At 45.4% G+C, this 20,980-nt stretch overlaps 1 protein-coding gene across 1 annotated transcript in view; it reads right to left on the bottom strand.

Moving 5' to 3' along the window:
• Positions 1-8,990, bottom strand: part of RRAS2 (RAS related 2) — a 32,922-nt gene extending 23,932 nt beyond the window's left edge. The window contains exon 1 of the mRNA XM_083716229.1: positions 8,578-8,990. Coding sequence (XP_083572355.1) covers positions 8,578-8,682 — 105 coding nt within the window. The 5' untranslated portion in view covers positions 8,683-8,990. The remainder of the gene's footprint in view (positions 1-8,577) is intronic.
• Positions 8,991-20,980: the final 11,990 nt, after the last annotated feature.

Genomic DNA, 20,980 nt, shown 5'->3' on the forward strand with positions numbered 1-20,980 from the left:
CCTTGAAGGAAATATATAAACATAGCAAGATCAATAGACAGATTCCACTCCGGATTGAACATCATTACTGAAGCTGGCAAACCAGGAGCTCTTAAATTGATGAATATATTAAGCTACCTTATTTAAACATGGGTCCATCTTGAAACAGCTCTCATGCAGCCCAGCTGTCCAAGAATCTGGAGCCTCCTACACAGACAGAGCATGTGTGTTCCAGATAGTTCATCTGGAATATGAGGCTCTCAGAATCAGTCCTGCAGCAGATGTAACAGTATGATTGTGATAGCCAAGAAACATGGATTTCCCTTGGAATCAGACAATATACAGTGTGAAAGTATGGTAGGTGTTAACTGCCATTCTCTAATCAAGAAATCCATGATGTCTTGTGGCTATTGCTTAACCAGAAAAGCCTCTTGTTTGGGGACACACACACTATTTTGACCCCTTTCGGCTTTTAGTCTAGTCACGTGGCACCGTGATATACCAATATATCACAATGTCTGAAGTAAGAATGGAGTTGTATAGAGTCATTGACTGGTTTCATGGTTTTTCCCACATCGCGCGCGCGCGCACACACATTATGATTTGTGATATATTGCCAGGTCAAAAATTATGCAACTGATATCACAATAGGGACTTCAAACCTGTTTTGGACAATATATCAAGCCCCAATATACATTACCACCTCCTTCACAAATAGAAATAAGTTGTATCTTATCTGGATAGTCTAAGCTGGAACACCAGTAACAGTGACTATGGTCAAAATAGTGTGTCAAAACAAACACATGTTTTATAAAAGAGAAATTTCACATATTTAGGATTTGTTGGTTTGCCACATCATGAGAAGAGAAGACTCCCTGGAAAAGACCCTGATGTTGGGAAAGATGGAGGGCACAAGGAGAAGGGGCCGACAGAGGATGAGATGGTTGGACAGTGTTCTCGAAGCTACAAACATGAGTCTGACCAAACTGCGGGAGGCAGTGGAAGACAGGAGTGCCTGGCATGCTCTGGTCCATGGGGTCACGAAGAGTCGGACACGACTAAACGACTAAAAAACAATAACAACAACAAATAAAGACAGATTCAGATTCACTATCACTGGGGATGTTAAATTAACTAGAGCTAATCAGCAGAGTGAACAACAATAAGCTTTTATTATTTATTAATTTATTAATTAATTTATTTATTTCCCACCCTTTGCTGCAAGGTCTCAGAGCAGGTTACATAAAGTTTAAAAAATCAAAACAAGTTTAAAAACTTTTCTTTAACTGCTGTTCTATACATGCAATTTAAAGAAAAATCAAACATGCAGCAACACATTTCTAACATTTTGTATACACAGAGTGTACTTTTGGAATATTTCTTCTAATTAATAGCTACAGACTGTTCAACTTAAGCCTAAATGAACTAGGAAGCAAGCAACTGTTTGCAATTTCCCTTTTTTTTAAAAAAAAGTTGAGGATCCACTAACCCCTATTCCTTTGGGCACAGAAACTCAGAAAGTTAAGAGGGTTAAGTGGGAAGAAAATGCAGGGTATATTGTGACAAACCGGTGCACGACAGCTGGGGGAAAGCTCTGCAACAGCTGCATGCATTCTATAGCATAACCAACACCACAAAGCAACTTATCCCTACCTTATCCCAGGCTAAAGCAAAGAGTCTATTCAGGTTGCTTTTCCAAGCAATTTGCTGGGATTTGGATATTCAAGAACACCAGCGGCTAATTGCATCTTAGGCATCTTTGCACTCAGCCCCTCAGCTTGAAATAGCTACCCTGATCTCAGTTGTGCTTAATGCAGGATGTTCTGGGAATGGAGGAACACTTCTTCCCCTTGGATCAAATTGGAGGTGTGCTCTGCTCTTGCAGATTTGACAGGGGATATCCAAAGTCAGCCATACTCAGGAGTAGATCCTTCAGAATGTACGAAAGCAACAAACTTAAGTGACTTGTTATATCGATGGTTCTGCTCAGAGCATGTCTTAGTCACAGGAATTTTTCCAAAGTAAATATTCCCAAGAAAATATACAAGAAAATAGATGTGCCTATTACAGAAGAAGCATCCAAGAACACTTCTTCCATTTCTGGTAGACCTGGTGACTGTAGGGCAGTGAGGTGTGAGCAGACCTGCCTCTTGAGAAACTGGTTATTGCTATGTCTATTCCTCCATTGTATCTCAGCAGGCAGACCTTCTGTCTATGCATGGGCACCCAGATTATATATTTCCACCTGCTGCTATTTTTGTTGTTGTTGTTGTTCCCCAGGCTCCCTGCACCCTCATTCCCTGCCCTTAAGTGCACTGCTGCTGCAATCAATGTTACTGCCCCTCCAACAGCATTTCTCTAGAACACACACAAGACAGGGTGATGCTGGACTACACTTCAGGGTTGTTGTGAATATGGACATGGCTTTTGGTTACTTTGCAGAAGGCAAAGTTGCAGAAGGCAAAACCCCACCTTCTGCAATATGGGTATAATAAAGATGGACTTTGCATTGGCACTAGCAGGACAATTTTAAATCTTCCGGGGGGGGGGGGGAATTGCTATGAAATAAATGCAGGCCAATAGTCCATCTGGCCCAGCATCCTAGCCAACATGATGCCTATGGAAAGGCACAAGCAGGACCTGAGCACAAGTGCACTCTCCCCCCTGCTGTGGTTTCCAGCAAATGGTATTCAGAAGCATTGCTGCCTCCAAAGTATAGCTAGTAACCACTGATAGCCTTATCCTCCACAAATTTGTCCAGTCTTCTTTTAAAGCCATCCATGTTGGTGGCCACCACTGCATCTTGTGGAAGTGAGTTCCACAGTTTAACTATGTGCTGTGTGAAGAAGCACTTTCTTCTACCTGCCCTGAATCTTTCGACATTCAGCTTCACTGGATGCCCCCCATGAGTTCTACTGTTAGGAGAGAAGGAGAAAAGCTTCTTCATGCGATGCAGAATTCTATACAGTGGTACCTTGGGTTACAGAAGTTTCAGGTTAAAGACTCCACTAACCCAGAAATAGTACCTCGGGTTAAGAACTTTGCTTCAGGCTGAGAACAGAAATTGCGCAGCAGTGGCAGCAGGAGGCCCCATTAGCTAAAGTGGTGCTTCAGGTTAAGAACGGACCTCCGGAACGAATTAAGTTCTTAACCCGAGGTACCACTGTACACTTCTGTCTAAACTGAAAAGCCCCAAATGCTGCAATCTTTCCTCAAAGTGGGGTTGCTCCACCCCCTTATCATTTTGGCTGGCCTTTTCTGAAGGAAACTGCCTCCCCATTGCAGATATCTGTCTCTCTTGGACATATTTGCCTTTGGAGAAATCTATTTCCTGGATTTCCTTCTAAGTCATTGCTTTAGGTCAGTTTCATCCCTTATTCCAGTCAGGATCTTTGCAGCCACAAAGAGCACAATTTCCTTTTTGGGTGGGGTATTTTGAACTCAGAAGAAAAGCACATTCACTCAGACATGAATCCTACTTCACTCAGTAAAGCTTGCGTCCCAGTAAGAGTGTATTGAATTGCAGGCTTAATTTCTTACCGTATGTCAGTGGTGTAACTAATTTGGAAATTACAAAGTTCAAAGGATCTCTACCACTTACTGCAGAAGTAGCTGCACCTCTTATGAGAAAGGTTATGCAGATTCAGTGGGAGTGCCCAACGTCTCAAGTGCAATCGATTACTGCACCTGTGGAACTGAATGTGATCTATGACCTATGCCTGCAGCAGCCTTCCCCAACAAGGTGCCCTTCAAATGCTTTGAACTACCACTCCCAGCCAGTATGAGCAATAGTCAGGAATGATGTGTGTTGAATCTGGAGGGTGTAGAGATCTTCTGCATGCCGAAAGAGCATGCTATGAACTAAGTGCTATATTAACTTTAAACAGATAAAGCTAAGCCAAGTGACGCTGCTAGTACTTTTCCTTACTGCTCCAACAATTAAGCAGTAATCAATCACTAAGATTATCCTGCAGGAACATTGTTAGTTGCTCCAAGAGTTGGCAAGGCTCATTTGACAACAACAAGAAACCAAACCATTAGTGGTGTCATCAGCCCAGTCCTATAGAATACTCTGCCAAAAGACATTCAGTGGGTGCATTGTGAGCCAAGTTTTAAATGCCTGCTGAAAACTTTTCTATTTCATCAGGCTCATGCAGGAATTCTTTCCACAATAGTTAGCTGAGTTCTGATTTTAACTTCTCATATAGTTATTGTATGGTGCCATGGACAACTGCTGAAAGCCACTGACATTTTTAAACGATTTGTGAAATTATTTTAATTAATAAATACATAAAACAATGGAACCTGCTGTTTGTTGCAGCTATGACTATATGAATTTCATATATTCACATTTCATCTTCTTGCTGCTTCAATCCATAACAAAAAATGAACGAGAACGAGAACTTTGGTCTAGTATGACCAGGACAGGCTAGAAGATGAGGATGTGGCACTGATACACTCGTACTGGAATGCTGCACAGGGGCATGGCAGCAATGAAAATCTGCAGTCAACGCAAAGTTTCATATATTAGAACCTAAAACAACACTTGCCTCTGAATCCAGCAGCAAGCTACATCTACTCCCAATGGCAAGACACTCTTTGCACTGTTAAGAGGTCACACTGTGGATCTGGACACCGCTCAGCAAGTGCCAAGTTTTATACACTCCTGGGATGTTTCACACAATTAGTTCATTCTTGTCTTCCCTGCCAGAAAGATGACAGTGTCTCTTTCCTCCCTCCCCTCCCAGCTCTTGCTACAGAAAGGAACTGGGGTTAGTTTGTACAGTAGTGATTACTTTATCTAGCCCTGGAGAGACCCTGGCTTACAGTTAGAAGAACTAAATGAATGTTTATAGTGGTTACAGCATCAATTATGAAGAGACTTGCTACTTGGACAATGAATGCATTGTGAAATGCTTGGCATGATTAAGGGTACCATGAACGCCCCCCCCCAAAAAAAAATGATCTAGATTTCTCTGCTGTTACTATGAAGCCACTGTCCAGGCTAACTAACCTTACAACATTTAAGAAAGTCAGTTTTTATCGCTGCAGCAGAGGGTGAAGGCGTTTGTAAAATAAGCTTGGCTGAGTAATCGCAATACAACACTCAGCTTGTGTAGCTTTAGTCCATAGTGATGCATTGCTATTAAAGGCAGTTGCTGATGACAGGTACAGTTGTGCTATTACTATGCAGTGTGGACGAAGATTGCCACAAAAGCGAGCATAGCTGCACTTTCACAGCAGCCAGCTTTCAGAAGAGAATTCTGTATGCACTGCAAAGCAATTTCAAGGCACAGGGCTTTAGGAAAGCCATGATACTCCTGCATCCGAGCACCTAGGTTAAGCCCCCCAAATCCCACTGTAGATGGGCTGTGTTATCTGGCAAAGGTTGTGCAAGTACATCTGAGGATTCACTAGCGCGTTATATCAGACCTTTATCATTACTCACAGGGTTTCACATGCAATGAAAGCAGCAGCCTTACTAAGCATTGCCCAAGAGCAAAGTAGAACATTTTGCCACTATGTATGTTCCCCTTGTACCACAGCAACATGAAATCACACGTCAACTTGAACTAAGTGCTATGCAAGTTACATCAAAAGTAGAACTTAGAAATGTTCTACTTCGCCTCAAGCCTAGACAAAGCAAACCGAGCTTAGAGTACTTTAATTGGCTATGGTGAGCAAAACTTATTTGAAGTCAATTAAGATGTTTGCCTGAACAAAACTTTCAGGAAATCTGCACATAGCTGATTAGAGCATATTCTGAAACCCAATACCCACATTTTAGCTCACCATTAAAAAAAAAGAAGATACATAATAGCTCACTTATTCCTCATTTCTATCTAGAAAGCAACTCAGATTGCATGTGACGCTGTGTTGCCCGAGTGAAATCTAATGAGCAGTATCAGCTCATCAGCGTCAGGAATTTAAAGTCAATCGTTAAATCCAGCTGCTGTGATCTCATCTAAAGTCACATGTACTTTGCTAAATGCAGGTATGTAGATTTAGATATTTTAATGGCACAACAGTGGAGGCTTACTGCACTAAATTTTAGAGTATGATTCTCTGTACTCTTTTGGCCTCACTGTGTCAAAAACCAACTTTGGAAACCAAGTGATGCATCTAGCCCACAAAAGCTTGCATCCCTGCTAGCCTTTATGGTGCCATAAAACCAAAGTTGTTTTGGCCACAGCAGACTGACATGCCCACCCCTCTGGAATGTAAAACTACACAGGAGGATATATAGCCATAGTCAGCATCCAGACAGTACTATCTATGGAAACTATACAAAGTCTGAATGGTAATCTGTCAACTGTAGCTTCAGCCATGCAGGGATAAACTAATTATCTCCATCCACTGGCAAATATCCACCAATAAGCCACACAAAATGGGATTACAATTATTCTAAACCCAGCATTTCAGAAAAGGCAAGCTATTCAGGTCTTTGCTACCATGCAACAGCAGTAGAAGACAGCAGACATTCAAACTGATGAACAAACCCAACATTATGCGTAGATGACCATAAACAGCCCTTTAACTCAAAGCAGGACTGTAAATGGATACTTTTATGGTTGCACTTTGGCTTCCATTTTTTTCTCCGTCAGTCAAAATGAAATCAGAAGAGAGTCAGAACACAGCAACTGTCAGATACATTTCAATTCTGTGTGCCTACTCAAAAGTAAGTACCACTGTGTTCAATGGAATCGACCCAGTAAAAATTGCATAGTCTTGCAGGCTTAAACAGGAGTTCATTATTTCAAATCCTAGATAAAGGTAAGTTTTGGGGTGCATTTTATACATTCCATGAACTAATCTAACAGTTTTCCCATCTTCAGAATGCAGCGGTGCAAGCAATAGGCTTCAATTTATCTTTCAATGGGGCTGTGGAATTCTTCATTAATATGCCAGCTGAGTTATAGACAGTGAAAGACATATGCAAATAGTATGAAGTGCCTGATGGCTGCCCTGAACTAGTAGTCACAAATTTTGTGCTCCAAGCGCAAAGCTGCACAGAATCAACCTGTTTTCCATATCCATCTATTGCAAAATGAGCTAAACATGATACAGAATCTAATATTTCTACTATCTCTTCCAAGCATATACAAATCATGCTTCCCAAGCGTTAACAATTCCCAACAATGCCAGATCACCTTAGCTGAAACACTCAACTTTTCTGTGCACAGCCACCAGACCACCACCCTCCTTCCCATCCCCTCTACGGCAACATAACCTCAGCCACCTTATACTGTCTATATAACAATAATTTTATTTCCTGTCCCTAGTTTACCCTCAACATATGCACACCAATATTTTGCAAGCTCCTTTGAGGTTTTACTGCAACCAAGGAGCATATAAATGTTCTGAAATAAATAATAAAAATAAACTACACACAAAGGACAACCTGAAATTGTTACTTCGGTAAGAGACCATTTTCCTCCCACTTCAACACATAAACGTGGAAGGCACACTTCAGTTCAAGGTCCTCGTGCCCTACAGGGCTTGGATACGCTGAACAAGAGCAGTCAATCTCCTCATCCATTCAGAGCCTTAAGCAAACATTACATCAAGGCTGAAAACCTTAAATAAACATTGCATCAAGGGCTTTTTTTCTCCGTTTCCTTTTAAGCAGCGGCTTCTACTTTATCACAAAGTATTTTCCTACTTATATGCCCTCAAGCAGATGCCAATACTCTCCTACGCCAATAATACGTATCTAGCTCAATAAGCATTACCTCTTTAGGAGAGGTTACCTGGGCAGAGGTAACGCGCCCGTCACCTGCCAGAAGAGGAATTAAGAAGGAAGAGAGATTCTTAACGCATCGCCTTTGCTTGGAAGGATTTTGTTCCATCAAGTATGATGTAAGCAAAAAGTCAAAACATCTTTGAACACACGCCAAAGCTCATTGGCTGCCAATGCGGCCGGTTCCCAGACAGCGCTTAAAGGAACATACCTGTTGCAAAGCAAATTCCTGGAAAGGCATCCGAGAGCGGAGATTTCGCGCCGACAGAGCCTGAAGCTACGGGAAGCAGCCTCGGTGGCCGGCGGGCTCCCTCGGAAGTAAACCCCGCCGAGTTTGGGGGGCACTTATCCAAGGAAGGGGCACGCGGCAGCGCCTAGGGGACGGACCCACATCCAGTCCGAAATCGCCCAGCCGCGCGGAAGCAACGGGCCGACAAACGTCTCGCAGAACACGGCCGCCCCGTCGAAGTTGGCGCAGGGAGCAGGACCAGCGACACCCCCCCCCTCCGGCTGTGCGCGCCTCCAGGCCCCAGGAGCAACGTCGCCGCCAAGCCAGCGGGCAACCCCTCCCTTCGCCCCCAGCCACCCCGTCCAGGCAAAAAGCTCCAGGCTCCTCTGGCCCCGAGCAGCGCCACAGGCCTCCCCGGGCAGCAGGCGAGAGAAGCTTCGCCCCTCCCAGCAGCGTCTCCTGTCCAGGCGCGCGCAGGCTCCCCACACGCCCCAAGGGGGCCCCCACTCTGCAGGCAGCCCCGCGGAGGAAGGGGAGGGGGCTTCGGCCGCCTGGCGGAGCCGCCGCCGCCCCACCCTGGCGAAGCACAGCAAGAGGCACCGCCGCCGCCCCCTCGCAGGCCCCTCACCTGGATGAACTGGATGGTGAGCGCGGACTTGCCCACTCCGCCGCCGCCCACCACCACCAGACGGTACTTTTCCTGCCCCGGGCCGTCCCGGCAGCCCGCGGCCATCGAGGAGGAGCCCAGGCCAGGCGAAGGCGAGCAAGGGGCCCCGCGGGCACCTCCCGGCCCGGGCTAGGGGGTCGCTGGCCGCGGCCGCCGCCTCGCCGCTCCGGGGGCTGCCACCGCCACAGGCCCAGCGAGGGGGGACTCCGGCCAAGAGAGGCGCGAGCGAGCGAGCGCAGGCGGCGGCGGCGGCGGCTCGGAGGCAACTGCCAGCTGCAGGCTCCTCCTTTTCGGCGCGGCAGCTGCGAGCAGAGTGAAAGCGGCAGCAGCCCCGCTCCGGCTACAAATGGCCGTCAGGAGGTGGGCGCCGGCATGCAAATAGATTTATGAATATGCATGAGCTGGGCGGGGGCTTCTCCCTTCGCCAAGCGGGGCAGCCAGCGCCTGGCGAGCGCGGTCTTGCTTACACACGGAGGCAGGCGGGGGGGGGGGCTCTCACACGCGCGCGTCCCCTTTCTCAGTCTCCGCCTCCCCCGCGCCTCAAATTCCTCCCGTGAGTTTTTTGCTGAAAGGACTTGCATTTTTTTTATATTTCGGGGTTTTTTTAGAAGTTGCTGTTGCAAAGAGAGTGATGTGCGGAGCTCCTATGTTTTGCTGTGAGAGCCGCTTTGCACGTCGTTTCGGTCAAGGAAACCCCTCCGGTTTTTCGGATGAGTTGAAGTGGGCGGCGAGCCTCGCGTCAGTCAGCAGAGATTCCGTTTGCAAGCCTCGGCCACGCAAACGCAAGAAGCGTTTGAGGATTTAAGTGTGCTCTACAGTGTCACGAAACTCAAGGAGCATGGCAGTGATGGTCCTGGCAGTGCAGGAGGGTCAGGACCCCCAGGGCATCACTGCTTGGAGCCGCATAGCCAAGGAGTTCTTTCTTCCTGCCAACCCACTTGACCACTACAGCCTTGGCAGGCCCGCCCGCCCCCCATAGCCAGTCCCCGTGGCTATCTCTCTGGCACCATGCACCTATGGCAACAGAGCTGGCCTTTGAATGAAGCAACATGAAGCAGTCTGCTATCCACAGGGACAGCAGCCTCTCACATACCTCTTGCAAGACTTTGCCAGAACCTGGAAGTCTCAGGTGGCAAAATGAGACAGACTGTATGGCAACCCCCTTCCATTCATGCTGCCTCTCTCCCACCCAGCTGCTTGCCTCCACCCCAGTGCAGCTTTCCCCATTCCCTCTCCACCCATTGGCTCCCCCAACTGAACCTTCACAGCTCCCTAGCTGTTCCCTTACACTTGTCTGCCCCTCTGGCACCTACTCTTGAAATCCAACAGAGACAGGCTTCCAGATCTTTCTTGACTGAAAATGGGTTTGGCTTCTCTCTTGGACTCCCCATCTTGCACCCAGAGGTGAGTGTGCTGTGCTCCTGCAGCCCATGCCCCTGAACAGATGGCCAGTGCGATCATCTCAGCCAGTACAGAGCACTTCTTAAGGGGAAGCAAGAACCTCACTTCTCCTTTCCCTTCCAGCCATCTGTGAATTTCATGCAATATTAGCAAAGGTGTTTCACTAGAAAGGGTGCTATGAGATGGGTAAAAGACCAAAGACAACCCCTTTCTGCAGCATTCAAAGGGCATTTGGTCCACTGTACAGTAATTCCATGTACTCTCACAAACCTCTCTATGTTGGTGATCTAATACCGTAATTCATAAAGCACGATTGGACACACAGCTCTGTTAGTCTGTCCTTCTTGCCTGACACTGCGTAACTGCTGTGGTAATAACAATGCACAGCACACTGTTACAAGACGCAAGGCCAGCTGAGTTATTTTGGCATCTGAGGTAGGAAATCCCACAAGCACCTTTCCCTCCCTCCCCAACGTAAAAAATACAATAATAATATTTCGTTGCTGTTTCATGACATCCAGAATCAGCTACTTGCAGTGACCACCTCACTCTCCTTCATGGTAGGACTGCTGCTGCATAAAACCACACTTAGGGTGACAACCCTTTAGCACAGTGGCTCCTAAACCTTTTCACTCATGGACCACTTGAAAATTGCTGAGGGTCTTGATGGACTACTTAATGATTTTTCTGCCTCTTCTAATGTGTAGTGCTAGAGGCTGCATGATTTTAAATTGTATTTTTACAGACATGCCATGGAGTACCTGAATGAAGTCCACAAGTGGTCCGTGGACCACAGTTTAGGAACCCTTGCATTTAGGAACCCCATGCATTGTCATACTTGTGCTAAAGCAGGCTTCTCCTTAAAAAAACTCCTGGCACAACAAACCAGTTACACTGTAAGACATCACAGCATCCCGGGTCCCTCTCCCCCACTCCACAATCATCACTCTTATTAAAAGTTCAGTTACTTCAGGGAGAGTCATATCTGGCTTAGACAGAAATGTCAGAGGCTAGGTAACTGCAACAGCATGCAAAGCACAGCATGCGCTACCACTGGTAACTCTGCAGCACAATTGAATTTTTACACACTGATGTCAGCAGCATAACAAATGAATCAGTTGTCACCTTTGATGTTACCACAATAATGGGAAATCAACTCATCATTAGCAATGAATTCTTCAGTGTATACTAGTGACTCCGCCCGCTTTTCCAGCAGTAGATCGTATCTCAGTGATTGATGGTTACTTAGAAAAACACACCTCAGGTCTTTCTTTTCTGTTTTTTCTTTTTTTAATTCCTGGGCTCAACACCTTTATGAAACTACACTTTTTCATATTCAAGCAGGGTAATAATCCACAGAGTTTCTCTGGGCGTCATGGATGTGGTTTGTTGATTTATTTTCTTAAGGTCTGGTCCAAACCCCAAATCCTGGAAGGTGTTAACAGTGGCGTAGCGTGGGTTGTCAGCACCCGGGGCAAGGCAAGTAATTTGCGCCCCCTAACCCGTGGATTTGCGCCCCCTAACCCTACCCCCCAGATGTGCGGCCGGCCCCCCCTGCACCCCCCACGCTACGCCACTGGGTGTTAAGATGTGGCACATCTTCCAACCAGCTGAGAAGAGCCTCCTCAGGGCAAATATCACCTTCTGGCAGAAGCCCACCAGACAAAACCACACCTGCTGGAGATCTTCCTGGCATAACTTCCCCCAAAGGACCATGCTGGGGACAAAGATGGGGCAGGATACAAAGAGTTATTCACATGTGGGGTTGTTGATTTATCGTCTTCATTTCCCTCCCCTGCTCCACCATCTTATTTTTGTCCACCTCCCCATTAGCCATGTACAGTTATTTCTGGGAGGTTTCTTTTGAGAGCTCTTTAATGGATGTGTATGTCACTTTCTGTCTCTCTCTTCACAATGGAGTGACTTGAGCCCTGAAAATGAATAGCTACAAGTTAAATAAATGAATGAATAAATACACTGCCAATAATGTTGTGGTGCCTGGTGACATGAACAACTCCTTATATCACTTTCACGGTTAGTTTTTAAAGGCATTTTATAAAGAGAGCAACTTATTGGTTGGTTGGCATCCGTATCGGTCTCTGCAGAGAGCAACAGTTGCTCGTGAAAATACAAGCTGTTTCATCCTTGTTTTTGTAAGCAACTGACAATGAGCTAAAACCATACTTTATTGAGCAAATGACAAATGACGGATCAATGTTATGCTGGGTATGCTGGCATGCTGACTTCAGATCAGGGAGGTACAGCTTCCAGAAAGGAGGGACCCTAAGCAGGCCAACTAGGCATGCGTGTGTATTCAGCATCTGCCCGCCTGTTTAACTATCAAACAGAAACGTGGGTGCTTTTTATCTCAAAGAAGGATGCAGGTGAAGAGAGCAAAATCTGCTCCCTCCCATCCCTGCTCCGGCCAATTAGAGACAGAGGGTAACGCAACCAGTTTGGCCACACTGGACTCCGTGCAACAGGGGGGGCCACAACAGTGCTGTTGTCAGGCTTCAGGAAATCTGATCCCTCCCCCTCAAGGCAGCCTGCCAGTAATAGAGAGACAAGAAGCTCTTACCAATGTATTTTATTCAATGTTCACAGGGAGAAGCTTAGAAATGTCGCCTTTCGGGGTAATGGCGTTGCTCCAAGTAATCTCCCCCCTTCCTCTCAGTTGTCAACAGCACCCTTCCAGTGGCTGCTTAAGGCCATTTGCCTTTTAGCTTTCTGCTCCACCACTTTCACTGCTTTCTGGATTCTGGGAGAAGCGGGGTCTGGAATGCTTTCTAATGATTAGGTGTCAGCCTGCTGCTCCCGACACTCTTCTTCTCCCATTCTCTCCCAGCTTTGCCCCTGTTCTATCTCAGAGCCATGACCTTCTGCAAACCACTGTTGTAAATCTCTACTGTCTTCCTCTTCTCTGGGAGGTGCAGGGGTGGGGTCTCCACCATTCCTCAGTCCAGTCCTTGACAGCTGTAGAACAGAGTGTGAGAGATGGGGGCACCAAATTTTAGCATTGCACATGGTGCCACTGAAATTTGAGAGCCCCAAGTCCGCCACTGAGCCAATAGCTTATCTAGTCCAGCATCTTATTCTTAGAGTGGCCAATCAGAATTCTATAGAAAGCTACAAGTAGGACATGAGTGCAACAGTGCTCTCTCCATGTGTGATTCCCAGCAACTGGTATTCAGAGACAAACCTCACTATACAGTGGTACCTTAGGTTAAGAACTTAATTCGTTCCGGAGTTCCTTTTTTAACCTGAAACTGTTCTTAATCTGAAGCACCACTTTAGCTTAATGGGGCCTCCTGCTGCTGCCACTCCACCGGAGCCTGATTTCTGTTCATATCCTGAAGCAAAGTTCTTAACCTGAAGCACTATTTCTGGGTTAGCGGAGTGTGTAACCTGAAGCATCTGTAACCTAAAGCGTCTGTAACCCGAGGTACCACTGTACTTCAGTGCCATAAAAAGCCCCCCTCCCCACCCCAGTTCTACTCTGATACCGGCTTAAAGGATCTGTGTGATGAGGCAAAGCAGATTTTGCTCCCCCACAACACTCCATGTGTTCGACTTTATATAAAAACCAGGCAAATGCTTTTTTAAAAAAAGTAGCAAGCTGTTCAGCAGACGTAGGTTTGGGATTTAAAAAAATGCAGCTTGCCTTAACATGTTGTATTTCATTTCCGTCTCACCTTTATCCTCCAAGGAACTTAAGATAGTCTACATGGTTCTCCACAACCACATGTTATCCTTGCAACAACCCTGTAAGGTAGATTAGGATGGGAAACAGTGACTGAGCCAAGGTCAAACTTCATGCCTGTGTCAGGATTTTGCCTGTGGTCTCTCAACCCTCTAATGAAAGAGCCTGGGACAATGGACAAGATGCCCCCTCTCCTATTACATGACTGGACAGGCAGTTGAATCTTACTTCAACACTGGCAGTGGGATTTCCAGTGCACTTGGCAGCCAGGGAGTATGTGATGGGCCTGTGGTGTACATAGATTTGCTCTCCAGCAGAGGGGAATGGCCAGTGGTCTCAAGAAGAATGGCTGGGAGGTTGTCAACTGCTGCCACCTGAGGCACTTGCCTCACTCTAGCCAGCGGCAGGACCACCCCTGGCCAATGTCAAGTCAAACTTAATATTATTTAGTAGAGGGAGTACATGCAATTGGTTGAGAGTTGCTAAATGCTAAGCAAATAAGAGGTGACAAGTGATGCTTACATGGATGCATGGATCAGCTTAAAATCTAGGTGGAACGAAGCCTATGGCAGCCAAAAGAAGCTAAGAGACAATAATTCAAGACAGGCAGCAGGTGGAAGGACATTCACAAAGGGTGCATGGTAGGAAACAACGTGGTTGTTCTGAACTTCTGAGTAAATCTGATAGCCTCAGATTTATCAGCAGCCTCTTCCTCCTTCCTTCTGCTGGGGTTTGCTGGGAGACTGAAGTGCACAAGGCAACAGGGACCCAATCCAGTTATGCCTCATTGCCTCTGGTTGGCAGAATACCAGATGGTACAAACAGAACTCCTGGAGTAGACCATGTAATCCAGTACAGTGGTACCTTGGATCTCGAACTTAATCCATTCCATGAGTCTGTTCGACTCCCCAAACCTGCACTCAAGCGGAAGCTGCATCAGATGTTTGGCTTCCGAGAAACGTTCACAAACCAGAACACTTATTTCCGGGTTCGCAGCATTTGGGAGACGATTTGTTCGACAACTAAGCAATTTGGGAACCAAGGTACCACTGTACTCTGTTTTCAACAGCAACACCTCGGGGAAGAACATGGGTGGGGCACAAAAGGACCAGTCCATCTCTATTGAAAGGGAGGAAAGTCTGGGACAATAAGCAGAGCAAGTCTGAAGACTTACTGCTTGCACTCTAAAGAATCTTATTTCTTTTTCCTTAAGCTGTGTAAAGCTTTCTGGCTGTAAGTTGTGTAACTCCTCAAAGCATGAGACACACATGATACATTTACAGAGAAGTGTTGGGAGGAGGAAGGTGGCCACGTGTTTATGCCAGAATTATTATTGGCTTTGGTGCGGACCATCCACCAGGAATCCACACAGAAAGAGAGAAAGAGAGAGAGAGAGAGAGAGAGAGAGAGAGAGAGAGAGAGAGAGAAAGAAAGAAAGAAAGAAAGAAAGAAAGAAAGAAAGAAAGAAAGAAAGAAAGAAAGAAAGAGGTGGTAACAGCTACCTGAACTAGGTCCCGGTGGGAGAACAAGGCAACCCAGACTTGCTTGTGAGAATGCCACGAGAGTGCGGGGAAATCCAAATAGCCTCCAGGCCTGTGGCAGGATGTGAGAAAGTGAAATCTAAACTAGGACCACAGTCATAGACAAGAAAGGATTTTACCCCAAGATGGGGCGTTGACAAGTCTGTGAATCTTCCTTCTTGTGTAATGGTGATTTTGGTAATGGTAATGAAGTTGAAAAATGTCAGCTGCTTTACATATTTCCTTCTAAAATTAGGCCTGCTACAGATAAATCCAAGAAAATCAGGTGATTTCCTGAACTCTAAAATATGAAGCTAATGCTGAATCCCACAAAAAGACCATTGATATATCTTAATAAGGAATTTGAGGCTTCTTTTTGCCATTACTGTTCTTGTGCTCTTATTCTTGGCATCAACATTTGAAAAATATTAATGCAAAGGGGTAGATTTTCCATTACTAACAGTTTTGCAGACTAAAAGTTTTGTAACACCAGTATCAAACAAAGCTCCTTTCCATATGCAGCCATTATTTGTTGCTCTTCATCCCTTATCCCATTTAGCAATGCAGGAATTTTTTGATGATTCCTCTCTGATGATACAAGCCAATGAGACATTTCAAGCTGAAAGAGTCTGTGTTCTTCTGGAGTGCAGAGTGCCACTCATTTGGGGTTCATTTCATAATAATAATATAATAATTTAATATTTATACCCCACCCATCTGGCTGGATTTCCCCAGCCACTCTGGGCATCTTCCAACAAAATATTAAATATTAAAATACAATAGTCTGTCAAACATTAAAAGCTTCCCTAATCAGGACTGCCTTCAGATGTCTTCTAAAAGTCTGGTAGTTGCTGTTCTCTTTGACATCTGGTGGGAGGGCGTTCCCCAGGGCAGTTGCTACTATTGAGAAGGCCCTCTGCCTGGTTCCCTGTAACCTCACTTCTGGCAGTGAGGGAACCACCAGAAGGCCCTCAGTGCTGAACCTCAGTGCCCGGGCTGAACGATGGGAATGGAGACGCTCCTTCAGGTATACTGGGCCAAAGCCGTTTACGGCTTTAAAGGTCAGCACTGAGTGATAATTGGCCATATTGGCCAAATCTAAAGATGTTTTTTTCAGAAGCGGTTTAATAACCGCCTCTTTCAGCGGGTCTGGGAAGGCTCCCTCACAGAGAGAAGCATTCACCACCCCGCGAAGCCCATTGCCCAGCCCTTCCCAGCTATCTTTTATAAGCCAGGATGGGCAAGGATCAATGAGACAGGTGGTTGGTTTTACTCGTCCAAGCAGCCTGTCCACATCCTCAGAGGTAACAGATTGGAACTGATCCCACACAACTTGACTAGACAGGACTCTATCACCATAGCTGTCAACTTTTCCCTTTTCTTGCATGGAATCCTATTCAGAATAAGGGAATTTCCCTTTTAAAAAGTGAAACGTTGACCGCTATGCTCTAGCAGTCTCCCGCCCCGGGCCTGCTCCCACAGTGGAGTCTAACTCTTCCCGAATCTGAGCAACTTTATCTGCAAAAAACTTTGTATAATCATTGCAAGAGATCATGTGGCCTGTACTGGGCCCCGATGGAGCAGGTCGTTCCACTAAATTGCGAACCACCTGAAAGAGTCTCCTGCTTCTGTTTTCTGTAGATGCAATAGAGGCAGCGAAGAAGACCCAGGGTGTCATCGACCTGGCTGCTGGCTGCTGCTTCAACTCCACCCGATTCAATCAGCTGCACCCCCTCTTATCCCCTTGAAGCCCCACAGCAGAGGTGGCTTCCCAGTTCCCTGCAGAGCTTGCTCATCAGAATTAATATTTTCAGCGTGATTAATTCTTCCTTCCATTTCTAAATCTCTCACCCACAACTGGCAGAATGTCTCCCAGTTCGTGTTGTTACAGAAATAGCACGAGATGGCATATGTTAGTGTAATTGCTTTAATTGATCATTTCTCTTCATTTGGAGAGCGTGCTTGAGCTCTTATCCCTGCAAGATGAAATTTAAATGGAGTTCATCTTCAGATGGCAGACACAAGTACGGGGAAGCACAGGAGACACTGCCAAGAGCAGCCCTGCCAGAAGGCAGGGTGAAGCCTCAGCTTCAGGCTGTAAATGGAGGCACAATTAATGGAGGAGCTCCGTTTGACAAGTACCGTACCTAAACACTGTATCTCTTTTAAAGTGCCTTGACTGCATCATGCATGCTTCTCTGGTACCAGGATGGAAAGAGGGGCATAACGATGCCAAGAACATGACCCTTGCACACACAAACAACAGTGCATTGCACACATACATTCTTGAGAAGTCCCGTGACGTTCTGGATGCATCATGCCAAGAAATATCAAAGATGCCAGTGGATTCGGCGTGCATGTGCAAAGGATATTGTTTTGTTTTGTTTTTCCTTTGCAGAATCAGGTACATCTTCTGATCCGAGTATAGACATTTACTGATTTGTTTTCATATTTTGCATTCGTTTTCATGTCTATCCCACCTACATTAGTTATTTAGAGGGCCACAAGGAAGATTATTGCTGAAACATGATTGAAACGCTTTGGGCAATTTTGTTGCAACAATAAAATTGGGGAAAGGCCATAGCAAAACAGCTTGCATCCAGGTTTCAGGTTCAAGGTTCAATCCCCATCTTCTCTAGGTAGGGCTTGGAGAGACCCTTGGATTCTGGAGAGTGGCACCCAGTCTGAGTAGACAATAATGAGCTGGAAGGACCAAGAGTCTGACAGCTTCCTGTGTTCCTTATAAGCAACTGTACTTTTGAGCACCAGTCTAAGGATCCACTCCCTGCTGTTTTGTAAAAACGTTTGCATCTGCACACCTATACTGTATTTTTCCGTGTATAAGACTATGCTTTTTGCTATTTAAAAAAAGGGCAAAAATTGTGTGTAGTCTTATACACGGATAGTGAATGCAGAGGGGGTGTGTGCGATTAATGGCAGCAGCAAGCAGCAGATTGGCAGCGGCGATTGGGCGGGTGATTGGTGGCTGCTGCTTGGGCAACTGGGCAGGTGATTGGCGGCTGTGGCAAGGCGAGCAGGCGATTGGTGGCTGTGTCAAGTGGGCGGGTGGGCTGTTGGTGGTGGCGAGCGGGCAGACAATTGGCGGCTGTGGTGAGGTGTGCGATCATCAGTGGCTGTGGCAAGCAATCAGTAGTGGCACACAGGTGGGTGAGCAATTGGCAGAAGTGACCCCCCCCCCCAAAGCTAAACAACATAATTTCTTAATTTTGGGTTTAAAAAAATAGGGGTCGTCATATACATGGGGGCTTCTTGTACATGGAAAAATACAGTATATTGTGGAGGGAGGTTTGGGATTCAGCAGCAGGCATGGGAAGTACCAGTAGCAAGACAGAATCAAGAGAAAATTCCTTCAGACCATACAGTCTGAGAGCTTTGCAGGGCACATCTGCCAAGGCTCTGTCACCAGCCTCTAGAACCACTCTAGAACTTAAAAACTACTTATTTACTGCCCTCCAGGCTGCACCTGCATTCCATGTATCAGGTTTCTAAGCAAACCCTAAGCATGGCATTAGGCTTTTTGGCATCCTCTTTTCCCTATAAAATGGTCACTTGTTTCCATTAAGAATGAATCCTATGAATTGCAGCGGCATCCATTTTCAATAAACGAGGAAGTGAATGGAGGTGGAGTGGGGAGGAATGATCTTCACAATGTGCTAGAAATTTATCTGGCCACACTGCCTCATCATGCCATGTTGACCATATGAACCTATAATGAGAAAATGTGGTCAGGTTTGATCCCTAGATTTGGTCCTTCCCAGCTCTCTGATGCTAGGACACTAACCTTTCAAACTAACATTTTGTTGACAGCATCTGCAACTTCTCGAGTTGTATTCCTGGGGTTTTTCTCTTCCCTTTGTAACACCAGTTAGTTGAGCATCTCCTCAACTAGCAGAGAGCTGGTTTATGTCACTGAATAGATTCACATTGTACTTTGTTCACGAGACTTTATTGATTTGTTTATTTGTGCCTTATGCCTGGGGAGAATAAGGTCCATAGCTCAGTGGTAGAGCACCCTCTTGGCAAGAGATTCCAGGTTCAATCCCTTGTGTCCCAGCTGGGCCTGGGGAAAACCTTCATCTGAAACATGCTAGTCTGTGTCAACAAAGGTCTGACTCAGAATATAAGACAGTTTCAATGCATGAGTTTCATGAGCATCTTCCATCGTCCCAGCCACAAATCTTAAATTTCTATAAAAACCAATGGAAATAATAAGGCAAATCATAACAATAATGCAGCTGAGACAACTGACATTATATAAGCAGCAGGAATTCTGAGAGATTTTGAATCTCCCTTCACCTAAAATCTCATCAGGAGTGTCACTCTTGTATAATTGGTGCGTTTGTTTCCACCCTGAAATGAATGCATGCTTGCACGCTTATTTAGTTAAAGCATTTACCAGCTGCTTTTGCATTAAAAAAAAATGTTCAAGGCAACCTATAATCACAGTACATTCTCATTTAAAAAATAAAACAAAAATTAGGTTCACAGAATCTGTTTGGATCTGTTTTGTGTAGCTGCCAAAAGACACAACTGAAATCTATGGGACTCCTACAAAGCAAACTGCTCACATTGAGCAGATTTATCTACTTGTTTTCCTTGATCATTGTCAGCCATCACTGCTTCAGAGTAGTTTTTTACCATACTGCCTTACAGTGTATATGCTTTCCTTTTTAAAAAGGAAATTCATCTAGTGAGTCAGAATCCCTATAAATGTCAAGCCAGAGCTTAATGTTGTTAAGGTTTAAACCGGGAGCTTCATCTAATGAAATGAAATACTTTTTACAATCTGGGCTTCTGAGTCATGATCAGGTGAGATCTCGGAAAGGTGAGTAACCACAGAAGCAACTTTTCTTCTGGGAAAACTCAGAAATCTATTTTTGATGTTTGCTTCCATCAGTGTTTTTAAATAAATATTTTAGATTCTTCCATGTAAACCGCTTGGAAGGTAAATTTTTTTGATTAAGTGCTATATAAAAATTTCAGAAGATAAAATAAAAGAAAAAAATATTAAATTTCTTATATGGAAGGCTAGTTGAAATCAGAGGGCTCCCATGGGACTTTGTGCAGGAGAAATGTCCAGAACTCAATGTTTTCAAAGAATTCTGGGCACTGTCGTTTACCCCTCACAGAGTTCCAATTCCCAGCAACCCTTAGCAAACTACAGTACCCAGAATTATTTGAGGCTTCAAATGTGCTTTAAAGGTACAGTGTCCACATAGTCTCATTATTTGAAAGCCTTCATATTTTTATTTTAATAATATTCATTCATAAGCAATGCTGAAACAATTACGAAAGGGGGAAACGGTAAATTTTCAGGAAGACAGCAAAAGAACCTCAAAACCATGGTCACACAAGGAACAGCCACCTTTCCTGTTGTCCCATCCTATGCTGTGAGAGTAGTTCAATAGTCTCTTTCAGCATAAAATGACAATACAGAGAATGTGTCTTAGTGCTGCTGCAGTGATCACATGATGTTCCCATACCCTCCAACATGCCACAAAGGAAAATTGGGACGTGTGTCGTTCATAGCTGCACTCCCACACAAGTCATGTGACTCGCACAAGAGCGTGACCCCCACAAATGTGCATCTTTTGTGGCCACACTCCTGTGTGAATCACAGCAAGTATGTGATCCCCGAAAACATGCATCTTTGGGGGCTGGGTCCTTGTGGGAGTCAGGTGACTCATATGATAGCATTTTCTGGGGCCATGCTCTTGCGGGA

Source organism: Podarcis gaigeae (genome assembly GCF_964106915.1).
Source record: "Podarcis gaigeae genome assembly, chromosome: 1".
Classification (NCBI taxonomy): domain Eukaryota; kingdom Metazoa; phylum Chordata; class Lepidosauria; order Squamata; family Lacertidae; genus Podarcis; species Podarcis gaigeae.